This window comes from Gopherus flavomarginatus, chromosome 5, assembly GCF_025201925.1.
Source record: "Gopherus flavomarginatus isolate rGopFla2 chromosome 5, rGopFla2.mat.asm, whole genome shotgun sequence".
Lineage (NCBI taxonomy): Eukaryota > Metazoa > Chordata > Testudines > Testudinidae > Gopherus > Gopherus flavomarginatus.
In genome coordinates this window covers 27,391,516-27,418,745 of record NC_066621.1, presented here as the reverse complement: position 1 = coordinate 27,418,745, position 27,230 = coordinate 27,391,516, and the positions used below count along the sequence as shown (strand labels likewise).

At 47.5% G+C, this 27,230-nt stretch overlaps 1 protein-coding gene across 2 annotated transcripts in view; it reads right to left on the bottom strand.

Annotated features, from left to right (window-relative positions):
- Window positions 1-27,230, bottom strand: part of IPO9 (importin 9) — a 194,781-nt gene that overhangs the window by 151,912 nt on the left and 15,639 nt on the right. For both annotated transcript variants that reach the window (XM_050956106.1, XM_050956107.1), the window contains exon 2: window positions 9,547-9,608. In XM_050956106.1, coding sequence (XP_050812063.1) covers window positions 9,547-9,608 — 62 coding nt within the window. The remainder of the gene's footprint in view (window positions 1-9,546; window positions 9,609-27,230) is intronic.

Below are 27,230 nucleotides of genomic sequence, written 5' to 3'. Positions count from 1 at the left end.
CAATAAGAGGCGATGCAATTTTAGACTTGTTTTGGTAAGTAGTTAGCACATCGTAGAAGAGCTGGTCATAGGAAATAACCTTGGATCGAGTGATCACGAGTTGATTTGGTTTAAATAAAAAAGGAAGGATAATCAAAACTAGGTAAACTCTGATTTTTTATTTCTAAAGGGCAGACTTTGGGAGATTAAGGGAATTAGTTAAAGAAGTCAACTGAAGAGCTCAAAAACTTAAAAGTGGACGAAGCTTGCACTTTCTTAAAATCAACTATACAAAAAAAACCTGACATTTGCATCCCAAATGTGATGCTGTAATGGAATCTGAGGGACACTTTACGTTATCATTCATCCCATTATTGTAAAATTGCAAGGAATCTGACCAGATATGTCATAAAAGGTGTGAGTAAAAATGTTATGATTTGCAAAGTATGATCATCTTGTTTATATGTTAGTATCATCTTTGTATTATGGAGTTACAGATATGCAGGGTACATCCATATTTTCAAACTGGTGCTGTGTCTCTGGGTGACACCCCCAGATAGAATGCCATCAGCGGTAGGCCTGCTTGATGGCCCATCAACGGACATCAGCTGTACAATGAACTCATTGAAGGGAGCCAAGGATTATACCTTATGACTCAGTAAGGAATGCAGGGACATGTCTATGGAGAGAACTCTAAGGCCTTTCAATGCCATGAGTTTGTGTTTGAGATAAAGGAAGTACCAGACACATGAGAAAAGGGCTATAAAGGGCAGCTGCATCATCTCCATTTTGTCTTCAATCCTGCTTCTTACCCCTGGAGTAACTTTTCTACAAACTGAAGCGCTGAACAAAGGACTGAATGACTCATCCAAGTTATGGATGTGTTCCTGAGGGATTTTCAAGCCAGCAAATTCACAAACACTGCTAAGAACCTGATATATGGACTTTGAAGTCTTCGTATGTATGTGACTGCTTTACCATTTAACAACTCTTCTTGTTCTCTCTTTTTTCTTTATACTAAACCTTTAGTTTTAGAATGCTAAAGGACTGGCCAGCAGCGTGATATTTTGGGTAACATCCAAACCTATAATGACCTGGTAACGTGGCTAGGGTCAGAAGAACATTTTTTACATGTGAGCATAGTTTTAAAATAACTTCAATATTATTGCTCAATATCTTCATTAACGATTTGGAGGATGGTGTGGACTGCACCCTCAGCAAGTTTGCAGATGACACTAAACTAGGAGGAGGAGTAGATATGCTGGAGGGTAAGGATAGAATATAGAGGGACCTAGACAAATTAGAGGACTGGGCCAAAAGAAATCTGATGAGGTTCAACAAGGACAAGTGCAGAGTCCTGCACTTAGGAAGGAACAATCCCATGAACTGCTACACACTAGGGACCGAATGGCTAGGCAGCAGTTCTGCAGAAAAGGACCTATGGGTTACAGTGGACGAGAAGTTGGATGAGTCAACAGTGTGCTCTTGTTGCCAAGAAGGCTAACAGCATTTTGGGCTGTATAACTAGGGGCATTGCCAGCAGATCGAGGGACGTGATCATTCTCCTCTATTCGATACTGGTAAGGCCTCATCTGAAGTACTGTGTCCAGTTTTGGGCCCCATACTACAAGGAGGATGTGGAAAAATTGGAAAGAGTCCAGCACAGGGCAACAAAAATGATTAGGGGCTGGAGCACATGACTTATGAGGAGAGGTTGAGGGAACTGGGATTGTTTAGTCTGCAGAAGAGAATGAGGGGATCTGATAGCTGCTTTCAACTACCAGAAATGGGGTTCTAAAGAGGATGGATCTAGACTGTTCTCAGTGGTACCTGATGACAGAACAAGGAGTAATGGTCTCAAGTTGCAGTGGGGAAGGTTTAGGCTGGATATTAGGAAAACCTTTTTCATCAGGAGGGTGGTGAAGCACTGGAATGGGTTACCTAGGGAGATGGTGGAATCTCCTTCCTTAGAGGTTTTTAAGGTCAGGCTTGACAAAGGCCGAGATGATTTAGTTGGGGATTGGTCCTACTTTGAGCAGGGAGTTGGACTAGATGACATCCTGTGGTCCCTTCCAACCCTGATATTTTATGATTCTCACTATACTGGACCAAGTTGTTCACTGGGAACCAGAAACTGGAATGCAATAAAGCGGGCTGTAAGATTCCTTTTTTTGGTGTGTGCTTCTTGATAACCAGAAACTCAGTTTGTGACTGGTTGAAGTGTTTAACTTCAGTGTTAACCACCAGTCTTTGGGAGAATCTGCTTTCCCTTTTGCAGCTTGCCCTGACCTTAGTATTTTCAGTGGGGGCTGCCCCAGGCACTACGGGTCACATCAAGCAAGGGGGGAAATCTTGCAGGGAAAGGATCCCAACTGAAATGGATGACTAACCTCCACAAAAAGGTTATTTGGAGTAAAACAGGGAATGGAAAAAGGAGTTGATCAAAAAAACTACATAGTGGAGATTAGAAAATGCATGTATACAGTGGGAACTGCTAGCCATCAAGCAAAATTAGCTTTCAACAAGGAAATAAAAATAAATAAGACTTTTTTAGAATAAGGAAAGATGAGGCTGGGCCACTATGCAGTCTGACTGGGAAGGAGATTATCTTTAATCTAGGTATGACCCAAAAACTAAATTAACACTTTGCCGTAGTTTTCAAAAAGGATGATAATGTGAAACTTTAGCTGGCACATGGGTTTGCTAGTCTGGTAGCAATGATTTTTAATTAGGCTATTTATTTGACGATAGTACTGTACAACTGGAGAATAGCTAATGTTGTACCTATTTTTAAGGAATAAAAAGTGATCTGGGCAATTGCAGACCTGTTAGTCTGACCTCAGTAGTATGCAAGGCTTTAGAACAAATTGTGAAGGAAGGAAATAAATTAACTTAAATAGAGGTAAATGGGGTGTAATGCAACATGGGTTTATCACAGGCAGACCACACCAGGCTAATCTGATTTCCTTCTTTGAGACAATAACTGCTTTTTAGGTAAGGGAAATGCAGTAGATTAAATACACTTGGACTTCAGTAAGGCATAAGACATAGCACCACATGGAAAATTATTAGTTAAATTAGGTAAAATGGGGATCAGTACAAGCACTGTAAGGCAAATAAGGAATTGGCTAAAGGGCAGAAGGCAGGTTGTACTGAAAGGTGAAGTATCAGACTGAAGGAAGGCTTCTAGTGAAACTCGTCAAAGATCAATCTTGGGACCAATCTTATTCAATTCTTTTATTAATGACTTTGGCACAAAAAGTAGGAGTGTGCTAATGAAATCTGAGACAAGGTTAGTGAGGTAATATCTTTTATTGGATCAACTTCTGTTGATGAAAGAGAGAAGCTTTTGAGCTACACAGGTACTTTTCCCAGACCTAAAGACTCTATTGTAGCTCAAAACCTTGTCTCTTTCACCAACAGAAGTTGGTCTAATAGATATTACCTCACCCACCTTCTTCCTCTAATATCCTGGGCCCAACACAAAGACAAAAACCACTGCAAACTACTAACAAAATCTGCTCATGATACAATGTTGGGAGGCATCTTCAATATAGAGGATCATCAAATATTATACAGGACGCTGTGGATGACCTTGAACACTGAAGTGACAAACGGGTGAAATTCAGTAGTACGAAGTCATGCACTTTAAGTCTAAGAAGAAGAATTTCTGCTACAAGCTGGAGGTTCATCAGGTGGAAGTAACAGAGGAAGAGAGACCTGGGAGTGGGAGTCGATCACAGGAAGACTGAGTCACCAATGTGATCCAGCGATGAAAAAGACAAATATGATCCTAGCAAATATTAGGCAAGGCACTTCCGGGAGGGAGGGAGGGAGGGAGGGAGGGAGGGGGAGAGAGAGAGAGAGAGAGAGGGAGAGAGAGAGAGAGAAATATTAATGCCATTGTACAAGGCATTGGTAAGACCTCATTTGGAATACTGTGTACAATTCTGATCACTCATAGTCAAGAAAGATTAAATTAATCTGGAACTGGTTCAGAGAAGAGCTATTGGATGAATAGAGGACTGGAGGGCTTATCTTATAAGAGGAGACTGGAAGGGCTTGGCTTGTTTAGTCTAGCAAAACAAAAGCTGAGAGGAGATATGACTGTTCTCTATAAATACCTTGGGGCCAGAGTAAACATCAGGGAGGGTGAAGAGCTAAGCAAGCTCAAGGACAGTGTAGCACAAGAACAAATAGATATAAACTGGCCATGAACAAATTCAGATTGGAAGTTAGAAGATTTCTAACCATCAGAGAGGTGAGGTTCTGAAACTGTCCCCCTCCCCCGCCTCCACAAAAAAAAAAAGTTGTGGGGGCAAGCAACCGAATTAGTTTTAGAAGAGCTGACAAATTTTTTGAGTGCACTTGTATGAAGGGGTTGCTTGTGACAGTAGGTGGCAGGGTCAACAGCCCTGGAGTTCACTTTTAGTTTGTGTCTTGTTTCTAACAGCTCGTGTTTCATGGTTTCAGCTAGGCACTTGCAGAGTTCACGAAGCATTATCCCCAACCCCATCAATGTATTTTGGGAGTTTTATCACCATCAGGGATGGCTACGACTGGGGACTGGACACCACGCAGGGTGGGCCAAGGCTTTGAGATAGCACCAAGTAGTCTCTCTCCCAGGTGCTTGGTTAGCTGGTTCTTGCTCACATACTCAAGGTCTGATTGATCACCATTTGTGGGGTTGGGAAGTAATTTTCCCCCAGGTCAGATTGGCAATGACCCTGGTGGGGGTTTCGTCTTCCCCTGCAGTGTGTGGATGAGGGTCACTTTCCAGGATTTTCTGGGTATATCTCATTTAATCATTTCTATGCCATTGCAAGGGCCTCCTATTCTCTGTCTCTAGCACATAATAGTCTAGTGTCCCGGGAAACTTAATATTTTGGTCTAACTCCAGTTGTTGAATTTAATGCAGGGTGCTGGATGCCTATGACATATAGGAGATCAGAACAGATGATCTGGTGGTCCCTTCCAGCCCTAAACCACGACTCTGAGATATAGCAATTTCCTCCAATATCATTAAAAACCCTTTCTGAATTCAGTTTAAAGAGAGTTTGAAGTCCATTGTATTAAAAACACAAAGTTTACGTATTATTGTGGAATTGCATGTAACTTCTGTAGGGGAGAGACGTGACTAATGCAAACCTTGGGAAGGGTCAGAGCTTCAAAGGACCATTTGAAACAATGAGCCAGACAAGAATGAACTTCATGAACCTGTAACCTTGGAAAACCTCTTTGGTGGGTTTTGAAGGATCCATCACCTGCCAAAGCCCTTATTTGAATCGAGGGTGGTCTCTGGTAAGCTTATTAGCATGCATGTAGGGGTTTTTTAAATTGTTTTTCTTATGTAATGCTTTCACATTAAAAAAAAAGCGTGCTTGCTTAGAAAGAGCTGTGTGCTAACTTATATCTATGGGCAAATACACTGTTGTTGGCCTCTGAAGAGCATGCAAAGCAGGACTCCTTAGACTTGCTGAGGAACTCATTGTAGGAGGGACGTGTACAGCCTGGAAAACCCAGGTCAAGAGGGAGAGAAATACAGGACTCCATGCAAGAGACATGACAGCTGAGGAGCTGGGAGCTTAAAGAGGGTGTCCTCAAGGGATTACAGAGGAAGAATACAGGTGTAGCTGACCTGAACTCTGACAATTAATATTGTCCATATTAAACTTTAAAAGGAAATGGGACAGTCTTGTCCAGCTATAAAGCTGGCAGAACAGGGATGCTGTAGATTTGTAGCATAGTTTATAGACTTTAGCTACCAAAGTTGCATTCAGAATCTGCAATTCAATTTTATCCCCTGTGATTAGCCATAGCTACTTCAACACACTGTTGATCTTCTAGCAACCTGAGCACTATACATCATCTTAATTACTGAGCTGCCTGAATTTGCAATTCTTCAAAGTAGAAGTGTTCAGTAAATATTTCTGGTCTGAAATTGGGAAAAAACTATGTAGCCATGTAATATATGATGCAAAACTTTCCATTCTGATAGTAACTCAGGAGGACCTTAATAAGAACATAAGAAAGGCCATACTTCGTCAGACCAAAGGTCCATCGAGTCCAGTATCCTGTATTCTGACAGCAGCCAATTGCAGAGGTCCCAGAGGGAATGAACAGAACAGGTAATCACCAAGTGATCCAGTTCTTGCTGCCCACTCCCAGCTTCTGGCAAACAGAAGCTAGGGACACTATCCCTGCTAATAACCATTGATGGACCTATCCTCTATAAATTTATCTAGTTCTTTTTTGAACTCTGTTACAGTCTTGGCCTTCACAACATCCTCTGGCAAAGAGTTCCACAGGTTGACTACGCATTGTATGAAGAAATACTTCCTTTTGTTTGTTTTAAACCCGCTGCCTATTAACACAAGAATTAGGCGTCACCAAATGAAATTATGAGAGGAAGTAAATAACACTGCCTTATTTACATTCTCCACAACAGTCATGATTTTATAGACTTCAATCATATCCCCCCTTAGTTGTCTCTTTTCCAAGCTGAAAAGACTCAGTCTTATTAATCACTCCTCACAGGGCAGCTACAAAACAGCAGCTACTAAAGTTAGACATTTTTATGTCAGCAGACCGGGAAAACTTGTTTCCAAGAGTTTTACAAGAGCTGCCAAGGAACTCTCTGGATTGAAAGTTGATTTTCAATAACTCTTGGAATACTGGGGAAATTCCAGAAGACTGGGAGAAAGCTAATGTCATGTCAATATTTAAAGGAGGTAAATGGGACACCTCTCAGGTAATTACGGGCCTGTCAGCTTGTCACTGATCCTGGGCAAAACAATGAAGCAGCTGCTATAGGACTCAATTAATAAAGAATTAAAGGAGGGTAATATAATCAACGCCAATTAATATGGTTTCATGGACAACAGACCTTGTCAAACTAACTTGACTAGATAGAAAAGGATTACAAGTTTGGTTAATAAAGGTAACATTATCAGAGAGGTAGCCATGTTAAGTCTGTATCCACAAAAACAACAAGGAATCCGGTGGCACCTTAAACACTAACAGAATTATTTGGGCATAAGCTTTCATGGGTAAAAACCCACTTCTTCAGATGCATGATGTGTTGATGTAATATACCTGGACTTCTGTAAGACATATAACTTGGTACTGCATGACATTTTGACTAAAAAACTAGAATGATACAAAATGAACATGGCACACATTAAATAGATTAAAAACTGGCTAACTAATAGGTCCCAAAACATACTTGTAAACAGGGAATCATCATTTAGCATTTTTAAGTGTTTTTAGTGGGTCCTGCAGAGACTGGCACTTGTCCCTAATCAATGACTTGGAAAACAACAAACTAAGCACTGATTAAATTTTCAGGTGACGAAGATTGGGGGAGTGGCAAATAGAGGGGACAGGTTACTGATACAGAGCGATCTGGGTCGCTTGGTAAGCTGGGCCCAAGCAAACAATGTGTGTTTAAATACAGCCAACTAAAAGATCATACATCTCATAACAAAGAATGTAGGCTGTACTTACAGGATGAGGGATTCTAACCTGGGAAGCAATGATTCTGAAAGACTTGGGAGTGATGATGGATAATCAGCTGAACATGAGCTCCCATTGCAACACTATAGCTGAAAGGACTAATGTGATGCTTAGACGTATAAACTGGATTATCTAGTAGCAATAGGGAAATCATACAACTACTATATTTGGCACAGATGCAACTGCTACTGCCATACTTTGTTGATAAATAGGAGGGAGTTCAGAGAAGAGCCACAAGAACGATTACAGAATTGGAATACATCCCTTATAGTCAAAGACTCAAGGAGCTTAATTTATTTTAACAAAAGAAAAAAAAGTTAAGAGGTCACTTGATCATAGTCTATGAGTACCTACACAAGGAACAAATTTGATAATAGAGGTTTCTTCAACCTAGCAGACAAAGGTATATAACAAGTTCCCATGGGTGGCAAAGGTGCAAATTTTTAACAGTGAGGTTAATTATCTATTGGAACAACTTACCAAGGGTTGTGCTGGCAATTTTTAAATCAAGACTGGATCTTTTTCTAAAAGATCTCCTCTAGTTCAATCAGGAATTAATTCAAAGAATTCCTATGGCCTGTGTTATGCAGAAGGGGTCAGAATAAATGATCACAATGGCTCCTTCTGGCCTTATCTATGAACCTGTCGACTAGAGGTTCTCAAATTGTGGTACATATACCACCTGTAGCATGTAAGCAGTATGGGAAGCAAAGTTTGAGACCTTCTGTTTTAAACCATTACAAAAGCAGATTTTAACTACTTTGCTATGTGTTTTCTGTGTTGTGGCAACATCTGTGTGTACAATCTGTTTAAGTCCCCTCTTTGCTGTCAGCCTGGTGACAAACTCGATGAAGCATTTAAGGCACTGCTCCCCTTCCTTAGCAGCTTGCCACACACTTCTCCCCAGTGGAAATATTCCAAAGCTACAGAAATAGAGTACATAGTCCTGCATTCCCCAGCTAGCCCCTGGCTGAGCCAATCTTCCTTGGGAGGAGCACTGATGTTATCCCATTATGGGAAACATTTAGCAATGTAAGAAATTTGTTTTTCTCTGATGTAGCCACAACCATCATGCATGCTGGGTCTGATCAGCAGTGCTTGGACAATCTTCCTTTCCTCCCTATATGTGATTAGAGGCTAAGGGAGAAGGTAAGGCAATAGGATGGGCAAGACTTATCTCAGAACCTGATGTCTAAAAGCAGCATTAGCCAGTAATATCTGGTTGAGGTGGCAGTACCTAGAGAAAGTGTCATCTGAGCACCAGGTAGCTCAGAAGTGTTCAGGAATAGAGGCTTCTCCCTCTCAGCCCAGAAGCTGGCTACCACTCTGGCAGAATGAGCCTTGAGCTTCTTAGGACAGGAAAGATCTGCTAAAGCATAACAATACTAGGTCTGATCCAGTAACAAGTGACATGAGATGCCATTCCCTCCAACATGGAAATCCTCAAAAAGGATGAAAATGGAAGAGGATTTCCAGAAGCCAGCTGTCACAGACAGATGGTAAGACAATGCTACCCTGCTCACTGATGCCAGCCCGTATATAGATTCTATTCTACAGAGGTACTTATACCACCATCGCCACTTTAGTGTCCAAGTACCACATGTACTGAGCTTGAACAGCATTATTCTGAGAGTTAGTCACACATGGATAATGGTCGTGATTTTTGACAAAAACAAATTTAAAAGAAAATGGAGTAATGCTAATTGGAAAATACCACCTATGACTTCTCGCCTGCACATATAAATAGCAAGAACAGTCTGCTATAGAACAAGTCAGCAAGGGAATGTTTCCCATTCCCACACCCCCACACTAGTTCCCCAGTCCTCAAATCAGTTCACAGAAAAAGCTATTATGCAGTTTTGGTTATTATAAATGTGATTAAGTGCTGAGCACAAAAACATTCTCATTGCTACATGCTCCTATCTATTAGATTTATAGAGAAATAGTATTTATTTTTACTTTTTTTAAAAAAAAGGAAATATGAGTGGACATTTATAAACCAACAAAAGTTATAATCCAACTCTTCTCTACAGCATGCTTGAGAAGACTCACCTGACGAATGGCCAATACTCCCTGGGGATCTACAGTCAGTTCTGCTAAATGAACGCCAAATTCTGCAAGAAAGAATATCTTAAATGAGACTAAGAATAGAATATCTAATTGAGACTAAGAATAGAATTAACATTCGCAGGAAGGGATTTAAGCCAACAGAACAGTACAAATCACAAAAAGGATTTCAGCCTGCATCTTCTGGAAGGCATAATGCTGACAAAGTGAACTATATGCATGAAGGAGAAAACAGCCCCATAGAGTAGCTTCTCTGCTGAATTGAAGGCATCCAAATTCTCCCTCCCTCAGAGTTTTTTATTACTGCTTTTTATACTAAGTGAAAGACTGTAAGGACAAAAAAAAGAATTTTGTCACCAATTTAAGTTACTATAGATTTACACGCAAACAATGACATTAAGCGAGCACCTGCACAGAAGCTATAAAAAAGATTCACAGATGGAGCTATATATAGTGTCCTACCAAATTCATGGTCCATTTTGGTCAATTTCATGGTTTTAGGATTTTAAAAATCGTAAATTTCATGATTTCAGCTATTTTAAGCTGAAATTTCAGAGTGTTGTAATTGTAGGGGTCATGACCCAAAAATGAGTTGTGGAGGAATCACAAGGTTATTGTGTGTGTGTGGGTGGTGGGGTACCACTACCCCTACTTCTGCGCTGCTGATGACTGTGGCACTGCCTTCAGAGCTGAGCAGCTTGAGAGCAGCGACTAATGGCCGGGAGCCCAGGTCTGAAGGCAAATCCCCCCCAAGCAGCGCAGAAGTAAGGATGGCATGGAATAGTATTGCCACCCTTACTTCTGCGCTGCTGCCTGTGGAGCTGTGCCCTCAGTCAGCAGCCACCACTCTCCGGCCACCCAGCTCTGAAAGCAGTGCAGAAGTAAGGGTGGTAATACCGCGACCCCCTAAAATAACCTTGTAACCTCCTCACACACACAATTCCTTTTTGGGTCATGAGCCCCAATTTGAGAAATACTGATCTCCTCTGTGAAATCTGTATAGTATAGGGTAAAAGTACACAAAAGACTAGATATCACGGGAGGAGACTAGATGTCATAATCTGTGACGCAGCTAAGAATTTAGTAGGGCCCTAGCTACATAGGTTCCTTAGCCCACAGTCCATGAAGAACTTGCTCAAGTGGTTCACAGAGAACAGTCTGATCATTACTTCTGAGGGCATTCTGTGCCAAAAAATTAAAACTTCTGCACAACGATGGGAGATCACCCTGCAGTATCCCCTACTACCTGACTCTGATGCAGCACAAGGCCTAGGCCTGCCCCAGAAACACCCTGGGGCCCTGCCCCTCTATGCCAGGCGCACCCAGTGTGGGGCAGGCAGGCAGGCTTGCTCAACCAGGCAGGATCCAAATGTGGAGGGGTTCGGGGGGGGGAGGGGTCTAGGTGTGGGGTGAGAGGATTCTGTGTGGGACAATCTAGGCGCAGGCAGCTCAGTGGGCGGTCTAGGTGTGGGGGGTTCTGGATTCACAGAGGCTCATTAGGGGGTTTCCAGGTGCAGAGGCAATGAGACTCTGCAGGGGCTCCCAGGTGAAAGTCACTGGGGCTCAGCTGAGGGGTCTGGGTGTGAGAAGCTTGGGGGGGGGGGGGTCTAGGGTGACCAGATCACAACATTAAAATATTGGGACACATTCGGGTGCTGTCAGCCTCACCCATAGTCCACCCCCACTCCTCCTAGGCTCTGCCTCCACTCTGCCCCAGGTCCCACTCCCTCCCCACTTGCCCCCCACACGCCCCTCCTCCTCCTCCGGCCCCCTGCTGGCTTTCTGCATCCCTCCTCGGTCCCCCGCCCGCCACTCGCCCCTACGGCGCTAACTTCTCCTCTGCCAGGAGCTCGCCCACCCCTCACCTCTTCCCACCCAAGCATCCGCCCTCGTTCTGCCCCCATTCCACCCCCTTCCCACAAGTCCCCACTCCTGCTCTGCCTCTTCTCCATCTCCTCCCCTGAGCATGCCGCATCCCCACTCCTCTCCCCTCCCTCCTGGAAAGCGCTAAGCGCTGCCAAACAATGGTTAAGCAGCAGGAAGTGCTGGGGGGGAGAAGGGGAGCGGGGACATGGCAAATGGCGTCCAGATCATACATTGATCGGGATGCGGGACAAAGGGTTAAATATCAGGACAGTCTCTATTTTATTGGGACATCTGGTCACCCTGGGGGGGTCTGGGTGCTGAGGGAGTGGGGCTTGGTGGCGTGGGGGTCTGGGTGCAGCTAGTTGGGGTCTGGATGTGGGGGCTCAGGGTGGAGGGTTGAGTGCAGGGATCTCAGTGGGGGCAGCCTGGGTACGGGGGGGCTCTAGATATAGGAGTTGAGGTTCAATGGGGTGGGGTTTCGGTATGGAGGGCTAGGGGAGTTCTGGATATACACGGTGAGGCCTGGCAGGGGTGTCTGGGTATGGGAGGTCCAGATGCATGGGGGTTGGGTGATTAAAGTACTATGTTTTTCCTTGTTTCCAGATGCTACAATCTACTAGAAGACAGCTTTTAAAAATACACTAATATTTTCCTATTACTGTACTATATAAGAAATTACTGTAGTTGCCATGAGGATGTCATGTAGTCAGAGATAGGTTGTGCAATCATGAATGGGACGAGAGGCATACATGGTAGATCAGGGGTCGGCAACCTATAGCATGCGTGCCAAAGACAGCACATGAGCCGATTTTTAATGGCACACTGCAGCTGCTGCTGGCCCCAGCAGCGGGCTGAGCAGGGCCGACGGCCGGGCCCCCGGCAGGCAGCAGCGTGCCATTAAAAATCCTGCGCGGCCCAGCCTGCTCTTCTCCGCCCCCTGCCTACCGCTTTCTCTGGCAGAGGCAAAAGCAAGCTTGGTCCTGCCAGCTGCTGCTGTAGGGCAGGCTTCACCAGCAACCAAGCTTCCCCCTCCCTCGCCTCTTCCCCCAGTGTGCTGCGTTGTGCTTTGCCTCCCCTCCTTCCCTGCCGCCGATGGCCCTTCCAAGGGAGGGGAGAAGAGGAGTCCCAATGCCCTCGCTGCTCAGACCAGGAAGGAGGCAAAGAAGAGGCAGGAGCGGGGCCTTGGGGAAGGGGGGTGGAATCAGGGCGTATTCCTCCAGCCCCCATCATGTACCGCTCATGGCAGGGGGCTGGGAGCACCCCTCCGATTCCAGCCCACCCCCCAAGCCCTGACCCCTGCACCCCACTCACACCCACGACCCCTGCACACACACCCCACGACCCTAGCCCTGACTCCTGTCCCCCCACACCCTATGCCCTGACTCCTGCACCCCCTCACACGCCCCCAGTCCTCTGCCCTGACCCCTGTACCCTCCTCTCACACACCCTGCCCTGACTCCTGCACTCCCCACACATATCCAGCCCCCCCATATCCCATGCCCTGACACTTGCACCCCCGACATCCCCAACCCCCACCCTGAGAGCCAAACAGGAGCTCCTGCACGCTCCCCTACATTCCCACCTGCACCCCTCGCACCAAATGAGAGCTGCCCTGGTAAGTGCTCCACACCCAAACCCTGAGCCCTGTCCCTCAATCTAGCCCCTGGCCAGGCCCTGCACTCCAACCCTCATCCTGCTCCTTCACCCCCAGCCCTGTGCTCAGTTCACCCCCACTCTCAGCTCAGTGCAGAGAGAGACGAAGAGAATGGGCCAGAACCAGGGAGAAGGTAGGTACTCACTATGTGGGCAGGGCCGGGACCCCAGACCGGCAGCAGGCTGAGTGGGGCTGGCAGCTGGCGCCCTGGCTGGCAGGAGCCAGCTGACGGAATGCCAGAGCGGCAGCTAGCTGAGCTGCTCAGCCCGCTGCCGGTCTGGAGTCCTGGCCACCGGTCCCTTGCCAGCTGAGATCCCAGCCGCCGGCCTCACTCAGCCTGCTGCCAGCCTGGGGTTCTGGCTGCCAGCCCCTTGCCAGCCGGGGTCCAGGCCTGCAGAACGGAACCCCAGGCCGGCAGCAGGCTGAGCAGGCCAGCAGCATAAGATCAGCATTTTAATTTAATTTTAAATGAAGCTTCTTAAACATTTTGAAAACGTTGTTTACTTTACATACAAAAGTAGTTTAGTTATATAATTTATAGAGAGACCTTCTAACAAACGTTAAAATGTATTACTGGCACAATAAACCTTAAATTAAAGCGAATAAATGAAGACTCAGCACACCACTTTTGAAAGGCTGACGAACCCCTATGGTAGATTATCTTGTAAGATATGCTTCACATTTTGAAAAAGTATGAAAGCCCCTGAGCCTGTCTATGAAGAGATGGGGAGGATAAGATCCAATTCAATCGATGTGCAGAAAAGCACCATGGGACCAGGAAAAGTTCTGACAGCAGTAAATCTCAATTTCTAGCTAAATATGCCTACTATTTTATATTGGGTGCTTTGTATGACTGCAATTTCAGTTTAAAATTTCTGCCTCTAAAATTCTTAAATAGCAACATGCAAAGAAAAAAATTGAGTTTGTGCCTTTTAGCTTCTCTGTGGTGGATAAAGACAACACTGAAAGGTATCTTTTTAAAAAGGTGTTCTCAACTTGTGTTTTTTCCTTTAGATGTATCAGGAATATCAAGTTTGCTCTTTTTTGTTTTACAGATAGTACTGGAAGCCCTTAATCAACTCCTTGGAGTTAACTAGCTGTTAAAGAAACAAGTTTGATAAGTCTCAATAAAATCTCTTCCTTTCTCAATCAGACTTCACATACTAGGTACCTGATTATATAAAGCCATTATCCACCACTCATCCAAAGTCTTCCAGAGACAAGGGCTAATTTTTACTGTTAAACAGAAGTAAAAAAATAGCAGCTTTCAGGCCTTTGTTAAGTTACATGGCAATGTAGAAGTCCGCTGTTGGGAGAGGGGGTTCACCCCTCTCTGGGGCGGCTGGGAGCCAGGCCGCCTCACTACCTGGGGTGACGACAACAGTTTCAGGCCCAGACCCTCAGGCAGGGGCTGAGCAAGCAGTTCAGTTTAGAGAGCTCGGGTCCTGGATCAGGGCGGGGCCACAAACACTGGTGCAGGGCTCAGACCCTCAGGCAAGGGCTGAGCAAGCAGTTCAGTTTATACAGATAAGAGGCCCAAGCTTCTGGGCCTGAGCATTGGGGCAAAGGGGGAGACTGCCACCTGTGAGTGGGGTGGCAGGGGGGACGCAGGCCCGCCCACTTCTCTGCGTCCCAGCCCGGGGTCCTAACACCAGCAGGCAACCTGCTGCTGTGTCAGTGGGGATCCAGGCCGCAACACATTGACATTGGCTCTGGTTCTGCTGCAGCCAGACTAGGGTTGGCTACCCCCAGGCTACTTCCAGACTCTCCCTCAGGGCTTACCTGGATCCCGGTGTCATCCTCCGCAGGGTCCAGGTGCATGGGTTCGTCCCAGCCGGGGCTGGAGGGTAGGTCCGGCAGCTCCTCCGGAAAGTCTGTCCAGGCTCGCTCCGGCAGCTCCTCTGGGTAGCGAGCACGGGGAAGCTCCGGCAGCTCCTCTGGGTAGCGAGCACGGGGAAGTTTGGGCCACTCTGGGTGGCTACCGTGGGTTGCAGGGGTCTCCCAGTCCCAAGCTCCCAGAGGGACGTCTGCTTGCTCCGGCTGCTGGCGCCTCACTGAGCTTGGAGGGCCCGCCTTTATACTTCAGGGTCGGTGCCTGACCCTTTGTGGGGCGGGCTCAGAGCTCTTCAGCTCCGCCCAGTCCGGCCTCGTCGATCCTCCGGGGCGGCTGGGAGCCAGGCCGCCTCATTACACACCTCCTCACTCAAGTCTGGCTCCCGTGCGGCGGGGCCAGACTCTTTCATGCCTCCCACGCAGGAAAGAAAGTCCGCATTAGCGTGGTCCTTCCCAACCCTGTGGTGAACCGTAAAGGCATAGGGCTGTAATGCCAGGTACCACTGCTGTAGCCTTATATTATGGTCTTTCATTTGGGCCAGCCATTGTAGTGCGGCATGATCAGTGACGAGCGTGAATGGGACTCCGAGGAGATAATACTGCAATGCATCACAAGCCCACTTTATGGCGAGGGCCTCCTTTTCCACTACCGCGTAGTTCTTCTCCCAAGGGAACAGCTTTCTTCTGATATAGACAACCGGATGTTCTTCCCCGTTGACCTCTTGGGAGAGGACAGCCACGAGTCCCATCTCCGAGGCGTCTGTCTGGAGGACAAATGGCCGGTCAAAATCAGGGCTATATAGAACCGGTTTGCGGCAGAGGCTTGCCTTGAGTGTCTGGAATGCATTGTCGCACTCTTGGGTCCATCTTACTTGCCACGGGCTGTCCTTGGTCAACAAAACCAGTCAAGGGGGCTGCAATAGCCGCAAATTGGGGAATGAACCGCCGATAGTAGCCGACCAGTCCCAGGAACTGGCATACTTGGCATTTTGTGGCCGGCGGAGGGCAGGCTGCAATAGCCTGAACTTTTCCCAAAGGGTTTTTACTTGTCCATTCCCGATGGTATACCCCAGGTAGGTCGTTTCTTGCCAACCAATACGGCACATCTTTGGGTTGGCGGTCAACCCGGCTGCTCGCAGGGACCTCAGGACTGTGGCTACCTGCTCGAGGTGGTTCTCCCATTGGCGACTATAAATAACCATATCATCAAGGTAGGCGGCCGCGTAGTCCCGATGGGGCTGGAGGAGGCGGTCCATCAGCCACTGAAACGTGGCCAGGGCCCCATAGAGGCTGAAGGGCATCCGGGTAAACTGATACAGGTCCGTAGGGGTGGCAAAAGCGGTCTTCTCCCTGGAGGCCAGCTCGAGGGGGATCTGCCAATACCCCTTGCTCAGATCAAGGGTGGTGATGTAACGGGCCTCTCCCAACTGGCCGAGTAGCTCAACTACCCAGGGCATCGGGTATGCGTCGAACTTCAAGATGGCATTGACGCATCTGAAATCGATGCAGAATCGTCAGGTGCCATCCGGCTTCGATAGCAGCACCACTGGGCTGCGCCATTCGCTTTGTGCCAGCTCGATAACCCCCAAGTCCAGCATAACCCGTACTTCCTCCTCGATGACCTGTCGTATGTGATACGGCAAGGGCCTGGTCGCGCCTCGAATCACCACGCCTGGCTCGGTCTGAATGGTGTGATGGACGAGGGTGGTGTATCCCGGTTCGGTTGTGAAGGTGTGAGCGAAAGCCTATAGGAGACACTGGGTCTGTTTAAGTTGTTCCGCCGTCAGTGTCTCTCCAAGCTGGGGTCCTTCGGGGTCCTCCGAACATGTTACCTGGGGGCCCAGCTCGGGTTCCAGCGGGTAGGGGTTAATCAACAGCCCTTCTCACTCCTCCATGGTTTGAGAAGGTTCACGTGATAGCGTTGCCTTTTCTTGCATTGGTCGGGCTGGTAGATCTCGTATGTGATGGGCCCGATCTTTCGGACCACCTCATAAGGCCCTTGCCACCAGGCCAGAATCTTTGATTCACTGGAGGGGAGGAGGAGTAAAACCTGATCTCCGGGCTGGAAGTCGCAAGTCCGCACCTCGCGGTTGTAGGTCTGGGCCTGAGTCTCTTGCGCGGCTTTCAAATTCTCGCGCGCCTGGAGCTGGAATATGTATTTTAAGAGGCCCTGGGCAGGTGACGGGGCTTGCTCCCATGTCTCCCGCATTAGGTCCAAGAGGCACCGTGGGCGTCGACCATACAGTAGTTCAAACAGGGAGAGCTTTGTAGATGACTGTGGAACCTCCTGAACCACCAGGAGCAGAGGTAGAAGTAACTGGTCCCAGCGGCAGAGATCGGCTTGGGGGAACTTGCATAGCATGCTCTTAAGAGTCCGATTATATCGTTCGACCAACCCGTCGGTCTGGGAATGGTAGACCGACGTGCATAGCTGCTTGATTCCCAAGACCTCACACACCTGCTGCAATAGCCAAGTAGTAAAGTTGGTGCCCTGGTCCGTAAGGATCTCCCGGGGCAAGCCTACGTGGGCGAAGATCTTCACGAGCTCGCCTGCAATGCTGCGAGCCGTGATGTTTTGGAGGGGTATGGCCTCGGGGAACCGGGTAGCATAATCCACCATGACCAGTATATATTGGAACACTGCAACGCTTTTGGGGAGCGGGCCCATCAGGTCCACGGCCACTCGCGCGAAGGGGGTTTCGATTATAAGGGCATGGGGATCAGGGGCGCCTTTGGGGTCTGGGCCGGAGCAGCCAACTGGCAGTCTGGGCAGGACTTACAGTAGTTACTCACCTTCTGGTGTACGCCCGGCCAGAAGAAGAGCGTCAAAATCCGGGACAAAGTCTTCTCGTGACCTAGGTGTCCACCTGCCAGGACGTCGTGGGCTAGTTTCATGACGGCCTGCTGATGGCACTGGGGCACGAGGAGTTGAGTCTGAGACTCCCCCGTACGGGGGACCCTCTCGACCCGATAAAGGCGTTCCTGTCGTAGTTCCAAGTGTGGCCACTGGGCCACCCGGTGAGGATCAATGACGGTGCCATCGACCGCGGCCAATTACTCGTACGCCCGCTGGAGCATGGGATCAGCCCTTTGATCGTGGCAAAAGTCAGTCTGAAGCAGGGGCTCCTCAACCGCTTCTGAGGGAGAGTCCTCCAATTCTCTCGTCAGTTCATTGGGGTTGGATGCTTCCCCTTCCTCTGCCCCAGTCTCAGGAGGATCTCCTCCCAAGGCTGGCGTGACCCTAGGGTGTTTCCCGGTGTTGCAGCGGAGGACTTCTGCGAACTCTGGCCAGTCCTGCCCCAGGATCACTGGGTATGCAAGGCTTGGGGCTAGACCCACCACCATCGGTCAGGTGACCCCCTCCACTGTTAGCTGGGCCCGAGTACGGGGGTATGGCCGGACATCCCCGTGGATACACTGCAGCCGGATCATCCCCAGACGGGTGTCGGCCTGGGGGCCTAAGTTTTGGTGGACCAGTGTCTGGCCGCAGCCTGAATCAATGAGGGCCACCGTTGGGTAACCCTCCACGACCACGGGCACTGTGATCTTGGCCGCTTGGGGACGTCAGGCGCAGGCTTCCCCAGAGCAGACCTGGCCAAAGTTGCACTCCATCGCTGGGCAGTCCCGCCGGAGATGGCCATACTCCCCGCAGGAAAAACAGGGCCCAAGGTCTGCTCATCCCGGCCAGGGACGTGTCCCTGCAGCTCTCCGGGAAGGACTCCGGGTAGTCCCCCGCGCCACTGGAGAAGGGGCTGGAGCTTATTGCCCCATGGCCTCCACGGGTCGGGGCTCGGGACCCCGGTAGGAAACTCGAAAATCAGCGCTGGTGGGAGCCTTCCACCTCTCAAGGTTGGGGCGCCCCACCCTGGGGGTGGCTACTCAAAGGGTCGGACCCACTGGTGTCTCAGCATCCAGGAAGTTCTCCATCAGGATGATGGCAGCAGCTAGCGTCGTAGGCCGATGGCGGAGGACCCAGGCCTTTCCTCGCGGCGAGAGTACATGGATAAATTGTTCCAATACGATCTGCTACGTGAGCTCCTCCGGCGTTTGGTTTCGGGCTGCAACCACCGCTTGCATGCTTCTCCTAGTTCCTGGGCCACCATCCGGGGCCAGGCCCCGGTGGGGTAGGCCAGGCTCCGAAACCACTGCCGGAAGGTCTCCGGACTCACATCCAGGGCATCTAAAATTGCTGCCTTTACTTGGTTGCAGTCCTGGGCCGCCTCCGCGGACAGGCCTCGATAGACCGTCTGAGCGGTCCCGGTCAGGTACGGGGCAAAGGAAGGAAGCCCATTGATCCTGGGCCCACCCCGCAACAACCGCTACGCGCTCAAACATTACGAGGAAGGCTTCTGGATCATCGCTGGGGCTCATCTTCGTTAGCTGGGTAGGCGAGTTTAGCCGCGGGGTCCCCTCGGGCCTCCCGGCTGGGGTTCCACAGGTCGGGACAGCACCATCGCGAACTGTCGTAAGCATTGCTGCTGGAAATCCTGGTGCTGGGTGGTCAGATCCTGAATCAGCTGGTGTTGCTGGGCTCCTAACTGTTCAACCAGCTGCTGCTGTTGCTGGAGCTGGGCGGCCCGCTGCTCCTGCAACTGGGCTGCCTGCTATCGCTCCTGGCTCTCTGTCAGGAAGGTGAAGAGCTAGGACAGATCCATGTCTCGGGGGGCGGGGGATCTCTCCCCCTAGCCCCTTTCTCACCAGGGTCGAGGGCTCGTGCCCACATTCTGGGCAGAGTCCCCACTTCTGGTACCATGCGTAGAAGTCCGCTGTTGGGAGAGGGGGTTCACCCCACTTTGGGGCGGCTGGGAGCCAGGCCGCCTCACTACCTGGGGTGACGACAACAGATTCAGGCTCAGACCCTCAGGCAGGAGCTGAGCAAGCAGTTCAGTCCATAGAACCCAGGCCCTGGATCAGGGCGGGGCAACAAACACTGGTGCAGGGCTCAGACCCTCCGGCAGGGGCTGAGCAAGCAGTTCAGTTCATAGAACCCAGGCCCTGGATCAGGGCGGGGCAACAAACACTGATGCAGGGCTCAGACCCTCAGGCAGGGGCTGAGCAAGCAGTTCAGTTTATACAAGGTAAGAGGCCCAAGCTTCTGGGTCTGAGCGTTGGGGCAAAGGGGGAGACTGCCACCCGTGAGGGCCCACTTCTCTGCGTCCCAGCCCGGGGCCCTAACAGCAGCAGGCAACCTGCTGCTGTGTCAGTGGGGATCCAGGCCGCAACACATTGACACTGGCTCTGGTTCTAGGGTTGGCTGCCCCCGGGCTACTTCCAGACTCCCCCTGAGGGCTTACCTGGATCCCGGTGTCATCCTCCGCAGGGTCCAGGTGCATGGGTTCGTCCCAGCCGGGGCTGGAGGGCAGGTCCAGCAGCTCCTCCGGAAAGTCTGTCCAGGGTCGCTCCCGCGACTCTTCTGGGTAGCGAGTATGGGGAAGCTCCTGCAGCTCCTCTGGGTAGCGAGCACGGGGAAGCTCCGGCAGCACCTCTGGGTAGCGAGCACGGGGAAGTTTGGGCCACTCTGGGTGGCTACCCTGGGTTGCAGGAGTCTCCCGGTCCCGAGTTCCCGAAGGGATGTCTGCTCACTCCGGCCGCTGGCGCCTCACTGAGTTTGGAGGGCCCGCCTTTATACTTCCGGGTCAGCGCCTGACCCTTTGTGGGGTGGACTCAGAGCTCTTTAGCTCCGCACAGTGCGGCCTCCGGCTGGGCTCATTGTCCTCCGGGGCAGCTGGGAGCCAGGCTGCCTCATTACAGGCAACAAAAAACAGAAAAGAGACAAATGCTTTTTTTCCCCCTTTGCAGATCACATTTAGAATCAAGAATGTCAAAGATGTGCAATACATGAGTATTAGAGCCAAGCTAATAATACTTCCAGGAGTCAAATCTCAGATTCAATACAGTGAAGGAAGTAATCAAATTTAATATGGTCTAATTTGATGGGGGTGCTCTGGAGGTGATGGATGGATAACGTTTGTTCTTTTACAGAGAAATCTTGCTAAGTAATGAGTAGCCGCTGAACAGATAAGTGGACCACAGTAAAGCTGCAGTTGTGATAGAAAGCCACAGCGCTTTGAAGGGGAAAACGCTACTTCTCTCCAGCCACTGGCTGCACGGCTGCCCCTGCTCCTCCTGAGTCCTCCAGCCCGTGCTCACAGGACCGCATTCCAAAAGGGGCTTTAGAGCTGCAGGCCAGGGCCCCGGGGCCTCCTTAGCCCAGGGCCCTGCAGCCCCTGCGTTCCGAGTGGCCTTGCCTGTCGGGGGAGGCAGGGGAGGGGCGACGCTTCCATAACTGCGGCTCCCATAACTGCAGCCATGGAGGTGGTGCCGCGCTGCACAGAGCCACCTGCACAGCCCCTGCACCAAACAGGAGCTGCCTCAGATAAGTGCTGTGCACCTCCTGCCTGCCCCAGCCCTGCGCCTCCTCCCGCACCCCTACCCTGAGCGCCCTCCCACACCCTAACTCCCTCCCTGAGCCCTAGGAGAAGAATGGAGAAAAAGAGAATGAAAAAGGGGGGGAATATAAAAGAGAATGCTCCACCTACAGGGGGCCCCTCAAAATGAAGCTGAGCACAGGGCCCCACTAACTCTAAATGCGCCACTGGTGGGAGGGAGGGGAGGGGGGAAGCGCCGCATCTGCGCTCGTCCCCCTCCCTCCCAGAAGCGCTGGGAGGAAGGGGGAGGAGAGGGGACGCAGCATGCTCCAGGGAGGAGGTGGAGTGGAGGTGGGAAGAGGTGGGCCTGGAATGGAGCTGGGATGGGAAGAGTCAGGCCTGGAGCATCCCCCAGCAAAGTCAGCACCTGTTCTTCTGGGGGTTAGCTGCTGCTGCGTAAGGTGCTTCCTAGTGTCCTTTCCTGCCTCATTGTCTGCAGCAAGCTGTGCTTGTGTGGGGTAAGCCTCACCACAGTACAGTACTGTAAAGTATATAATGTCCTTTGTCTGCCCCAAAAAAATGTCCTTGGAACCTAACCCCCCTCATTTACATTAAATCTTATGGGAAAATTGGATTCGTTTAACACTGTTTCACTTAAAGTTGCATTTTTCAGGAACATAACTACAACGTTAAGTGAGGAGTTACTATACATAATTAGTTGCTTCATAGACTCTTCTGTGGCATTCATCACAACCATATATCAACACATCTCTGTGAGGTAGGTGTTCATCCCCATTTAAAGATGGGGAAAGGAGGTGCCAAAATTGTCAAAAGTGTTAAATATATTTTGGTACCCAATTTGAAATCCCTTAAGCCTGACTTTTCAGAGTACTTAGCATTTTTATAGCACTTAATAGGTTCGAAGAACAGTTTTCCTTCACTTCAGTTGCAGTTGTTAGAACTCAGTACTTCTGCAAATCAGGTTCCACGCTTCTCAAGTTGGGCATCAAGATGAGGAATACAAAATTAGTAGCCACCTGTGAAAAGTATGGTTTAAGTGACTTGACCAACGTCACATACAAACCTTGTGGCAGAGGCAGGTATAGAATCCAGTCACCCAAGGTGACATTCAGTTGCCTTAACCATGAGACCATCTTCTCTGAGCCTGATGTCCCACGTTTCATTCACTAGATACTCCCCAATTTTGAAGTTCTCAACTTTGCAAACTTAATATTCTTTTAACATAGGGTGTTTGGTTTTTTGTTGTTTTTGAAGTATCAGGAGTTTCACAGCTATTTGCTAGACAGCATAGGAAAGTAGAGACTCAGGAATTCTGAGGGGCTATTCAAGAACTTGGGAAGATTGTGCTCTAGAATTTACAGGTTCTTCTGCCCCTGTCCCAAACCTGCCTTCCCCTTTCTACCTTTGTCTCCTTCTAGTCCTGTTCCCGATTCTTCTATTCCTGTTCTCTGATTCATATAAAACTACATCCTCCTTCTCCAGCTGCTTGGGCACCAGCAGAGGTGACCACTGACAGCACAGGAGAGAGAGTCTCTGCTATTTGTTTCAGAGCCAAATACCACAGCAGTCCCCAGGAGCAATTTCAGGGAAAACCTTGCTTAGCCCCTGCAGCTCTGGGCTGGTCTCACTCAGTATAGATGGAATCTCTGAAGAATTAAACTGTCAGTCTTTAACAAACCTCTACTGAGCATATGCAAACAGCTATTTTCAGAAGGAAATAACTTAGCCAAATTTGGGTCAATTTTTATGGTGATAGCAAACGGCACCTCTGATCCTACGGTGCCCTGGTGTTCCAAAAGATGGAGACACTAGAGTTTCTCAGTGAAAAAGCCATAAGAATTAACATGGGCAAAACAACACAACTTGTTGTGCCTGAACCATTTTTTGCTGAAGTTGTTTAAAAACATTCAATCTGAGATGCTGATATATTGAGATGGGTATTTGGCTAGAGTGCTAACTGGTTTAGATTGGTCTCTGCTTGTGGGCAGTCCATGAGCAGTCCTAGGTGAAACTAATCCGGAAGATCCCCCTTGTTTATGCATCCCAGGATTGCATTACTTCTTTTGGCCACTGTGTCCCGTGGGAGCTCTTGTTCAGCTGATTATCAGCCACGATCCCCAAATCTTTTTCAGAATCACTGCTTCCCAGGATAGCATCCCTAATCCTGTAAGGGTGGCCTGCATTCTTTTTTCCTAGATGCATACATTTACATTTAACTGTATTAAAATGCATACAGTTTGCTTTCACTCAGTTTACCAAGCGATTCAGGTTACTCTGTATCAGTGACTTTTCTTCATTGAGCTATAGCTCACGAAAACTCATGCTGAAATAAATGTGTTAGTCTCTAAGGTGCCACAAGTACTCCTGTTCTTTTTGTGGATACAGACTAACACGGCTGCTACTCTGAAATCTCTCCAATTTGTGTGTCACCTGCAAACTTTATCAATGAGGATTTTAGGTTTTCTTCCAGATCATTGATTTAAAAAAAAAAATGTTAAATAGCATAGGGTCAAGAACCAATCCCTGCAGCACCCCACTGAATACACACCTGCTTAATGACAATTCCACATTTATAATTACATTTTGAGATCTGTCCATTAGCCAATTCGTAATCCATTTAATATATGCCACGTTCATTTTTACATTTTTTTTTTTAATTCAAAAGGTTATAAGGTACTAACTAATGTCAGAGCACCTTTTGGCACCATAAGCTGGCTTTGGAGAGTAATGCCTCTATTCCTCACTTCCACAATCAAGGAGGAGTCAATCCCAAGTAGCCTAGTGGAGTCCAGAAGGGCAACTGAGGTCCCCTCAAAAGGAGAGCCAAGCAGAACAAACAAGCTCCACCACGACGAAAAAAATCAAGCACAAGGAGATGAAGCAAAGCTCAAGGAACCCAGACGACATGCACGATCATATCTAACAACTGCACAATCTACTGAGCGCTGAATCACGTGGGTAGCGCTTATTTTGTGGGCAGTTTGAAAGCATACCACTACTCCCCCCACCCTCAAAAAACCTGATCCCTGGTCCTGAAGAGGCTGACTAGAGAAATTACAACTTTGAAGACAAATCGCATAAAGCTATCCCGAGGCCAAACTCAGAGAGGGCTTTAAAAAATAACTTGCAAACGCAAGATACTTGACCCTACTTTGAAGTGGAAAAGCCTACAAGACTTATACCAAGAACTTGTGAATATTATGGGATTTTTCATGACCAAAGCAGCAGCAAACAACTGCAAGAATTCAAGAGAGACACCTTGCTCTCTCATGGCAGAGTTAGAAGGTAACAAAGAAACAACTTGTGTTCTGATTGTGTCACTTCAAGTCTTCATCAGAAATGTGGGTCATGTTCTGACCTTGATCTTATTAGCCTACATCAGCTTTGTCAAACAGGCCAGACTGTTAAAATGGACATCTCCTGAGCCAAAATTATTTAAGAAGAGAAAAAGAGGGACCATAGGCTGAACACCAAAGGGCACTCTGTGTTTGGTAACACCTCAAGTCTTGTCAAACACACACCCTGTAACTGTTTCCCTGAAGTCCTATCTAGGAAGACTGTGGGATATCCTGAAAGATCCAGAATAAAGATATCAGACCATTGTGAATGAACCTACCTTAGCTTAACTGTGCCTGGAAAACTAGACACATTGCTGCTGTTGGGCTGAGTTGGAGAAAGCATGTCTTCACAATAATGCCAACATTAAATTGACACAAGATTTTAATACATCTAGTCCCTTTACCCAAGTGATGACTTAGTTATTTTTAATGCTTCTCAGAAAACACACATCTGGGTTGCAATCCAGTAAATTACTTAAGTGTAGAGAAAAAAAGAATACACAAAAGAATAAATGGACACAAATCAGACGTCAAGAATAGTGACATTCAAAAACCAGTCAGAGAACACTTCAACCTCCCCGGTCACTTAATTACAGACCTAAAAGTCACAATTTTTCAACAAAAAAACTTCAAACACAGACTCCAAGGAAAAACTGCAGAATTGGAATTAAATTTGCAAACTGGACACCATTAAATTACCCTTGAATAAAGACTGGGAGTGGATAGGTCATTACACAAGTACCAACTATTTCCCCATGCTAATTTTTCCCCTGCTGTTAACTCACACCTTCATGTCACTGTTGGAAATGGGCCATCCTGATTATCACCACAAAAGGTTTTTCCTCTCCTGATAATAGCCCACCTTAATTGATTAGTCTCATTAGAATTGGTATGGCAATACCCATTTTTTCGTGTTCTTGGTGTATATATATCTTCCTACTGTATTTTCCACTGCATGCATCCGATTAAGTGGGTTTTATCCCATGAAAGCTTATGCTCAAATAAATTTGTTAGTCTCTAAGTTGCCACAAGTACTCCTTGCTCCTTTTGCTGAATGTTTAAATAATCCTGAAGTGACACATTTTTGGGGGTGACAAGAAACTGACAGCTTCTCAGAGAAGAAAGGGAGAAACCTGGATTAGTTATTAATTAATCTAAAGATCTTCACTGCTGTTTGAACAGTTGGTTAAAAAGGTATAGAAAGCTACAGGTACGGGTGAGTCTATATAAAAAGATTCCAGGATTATCACTCTAAAACCTCAAATATTTAAATCAGTGTGAAGCAATAGAAACAGCTGCAAGCATGGTTGACAGCTCTTTTTCTTCAGAATATCACCAGATTCAATCATCACTAGTATCTGCAGTCTGTTACTGTTCAATTTGCTGCACACAACCCTCTTTTACTCCAGGTGCCAGACACATTACTTGCCCTCCTCCCATACTAATATGTCACTGTTGAATCCCCCTGCTCCCCAAGAATTTTCTTCCCCACCATCCCCAAATGCTGGTAATTCCTAGTCATCCCAGCTGCTCCCACTCTCACCAGCCCTTTTACCCAGTCTGCCTCTGACCTTTCAGATATATATATTTATTTATAGACAGACAGAGATATATATAAAAACACAACTAAGACAGAAATTCCAGAGTTTCATACCCTGGAAGTTTAAATGGTTCCTCACCACCCATCCCTATTTCAAAAAAAAAAAATGTAAAAAAAGTTATTCCCATATCCCAGATAACAATTTACAGTTGATTTAAAGAACTAGATTCACCAGTTTGCTGCAGCTACTTTGCACTGTTCCAGTCATGCAAAGCAGACACAGAGTAACAGTAAATCTGGCTCTAAAAACTTTTAAAAAATAAAATCAGTATTTTTAATATCTTCAACTCACTGGAGATATGACATGGCAGCAATCTTTGGGACTTCTGTTTGTATGACATTTTAAATAAGTTTTTAATAACCAGGGCAAATTCTAGACCAAAAACTGCTAACCTGGTGTTAATGTTGACAGTATATATGAACAGTTTAAAGGTGTTTTTAAAAAAAAAAACAACACTCCAAGAATGTTGTAATTATCCTAGAAACAAGTATTTACCAAATCCGGAAGTCAAAGTTTGGATGTATTTTTTTAAGTTTAACCTTAGGTTAAACAAGTCAACTTCAATTCTGCCCTACAGTGACACTTCGAAAAAACCATTGTATTTGTGGCCCCAGAGTAAATTAAACCAATTTTTAAAGGTTTTCTCCTATGGCATCACTACAGAACAGAGCTAAGGTTATTTGGATGTCTTAACTGCCCATCTTCAGGCCTTCATATATTTGGATTTCTTTTAGGTTTAACCCTAACTTTGAATTTCTGTTCCTTAGAATCCTTGTTTTGGGACATGATAATAAGATTACTATGATTAATACTGTAATGGTAAAACACATATAATCTCAATTTAACTCCATCTAAACAGTTTTTTGTTTGTTTGGGAATATATTAAGAGAAGGAACTAGGAATTTTTAAAATGAAGTTACTTAATTTTTTTAGTTTTAAGTCTCCACACTTTACTGTGAAAGATTAACAAACATTAATAATAATAATT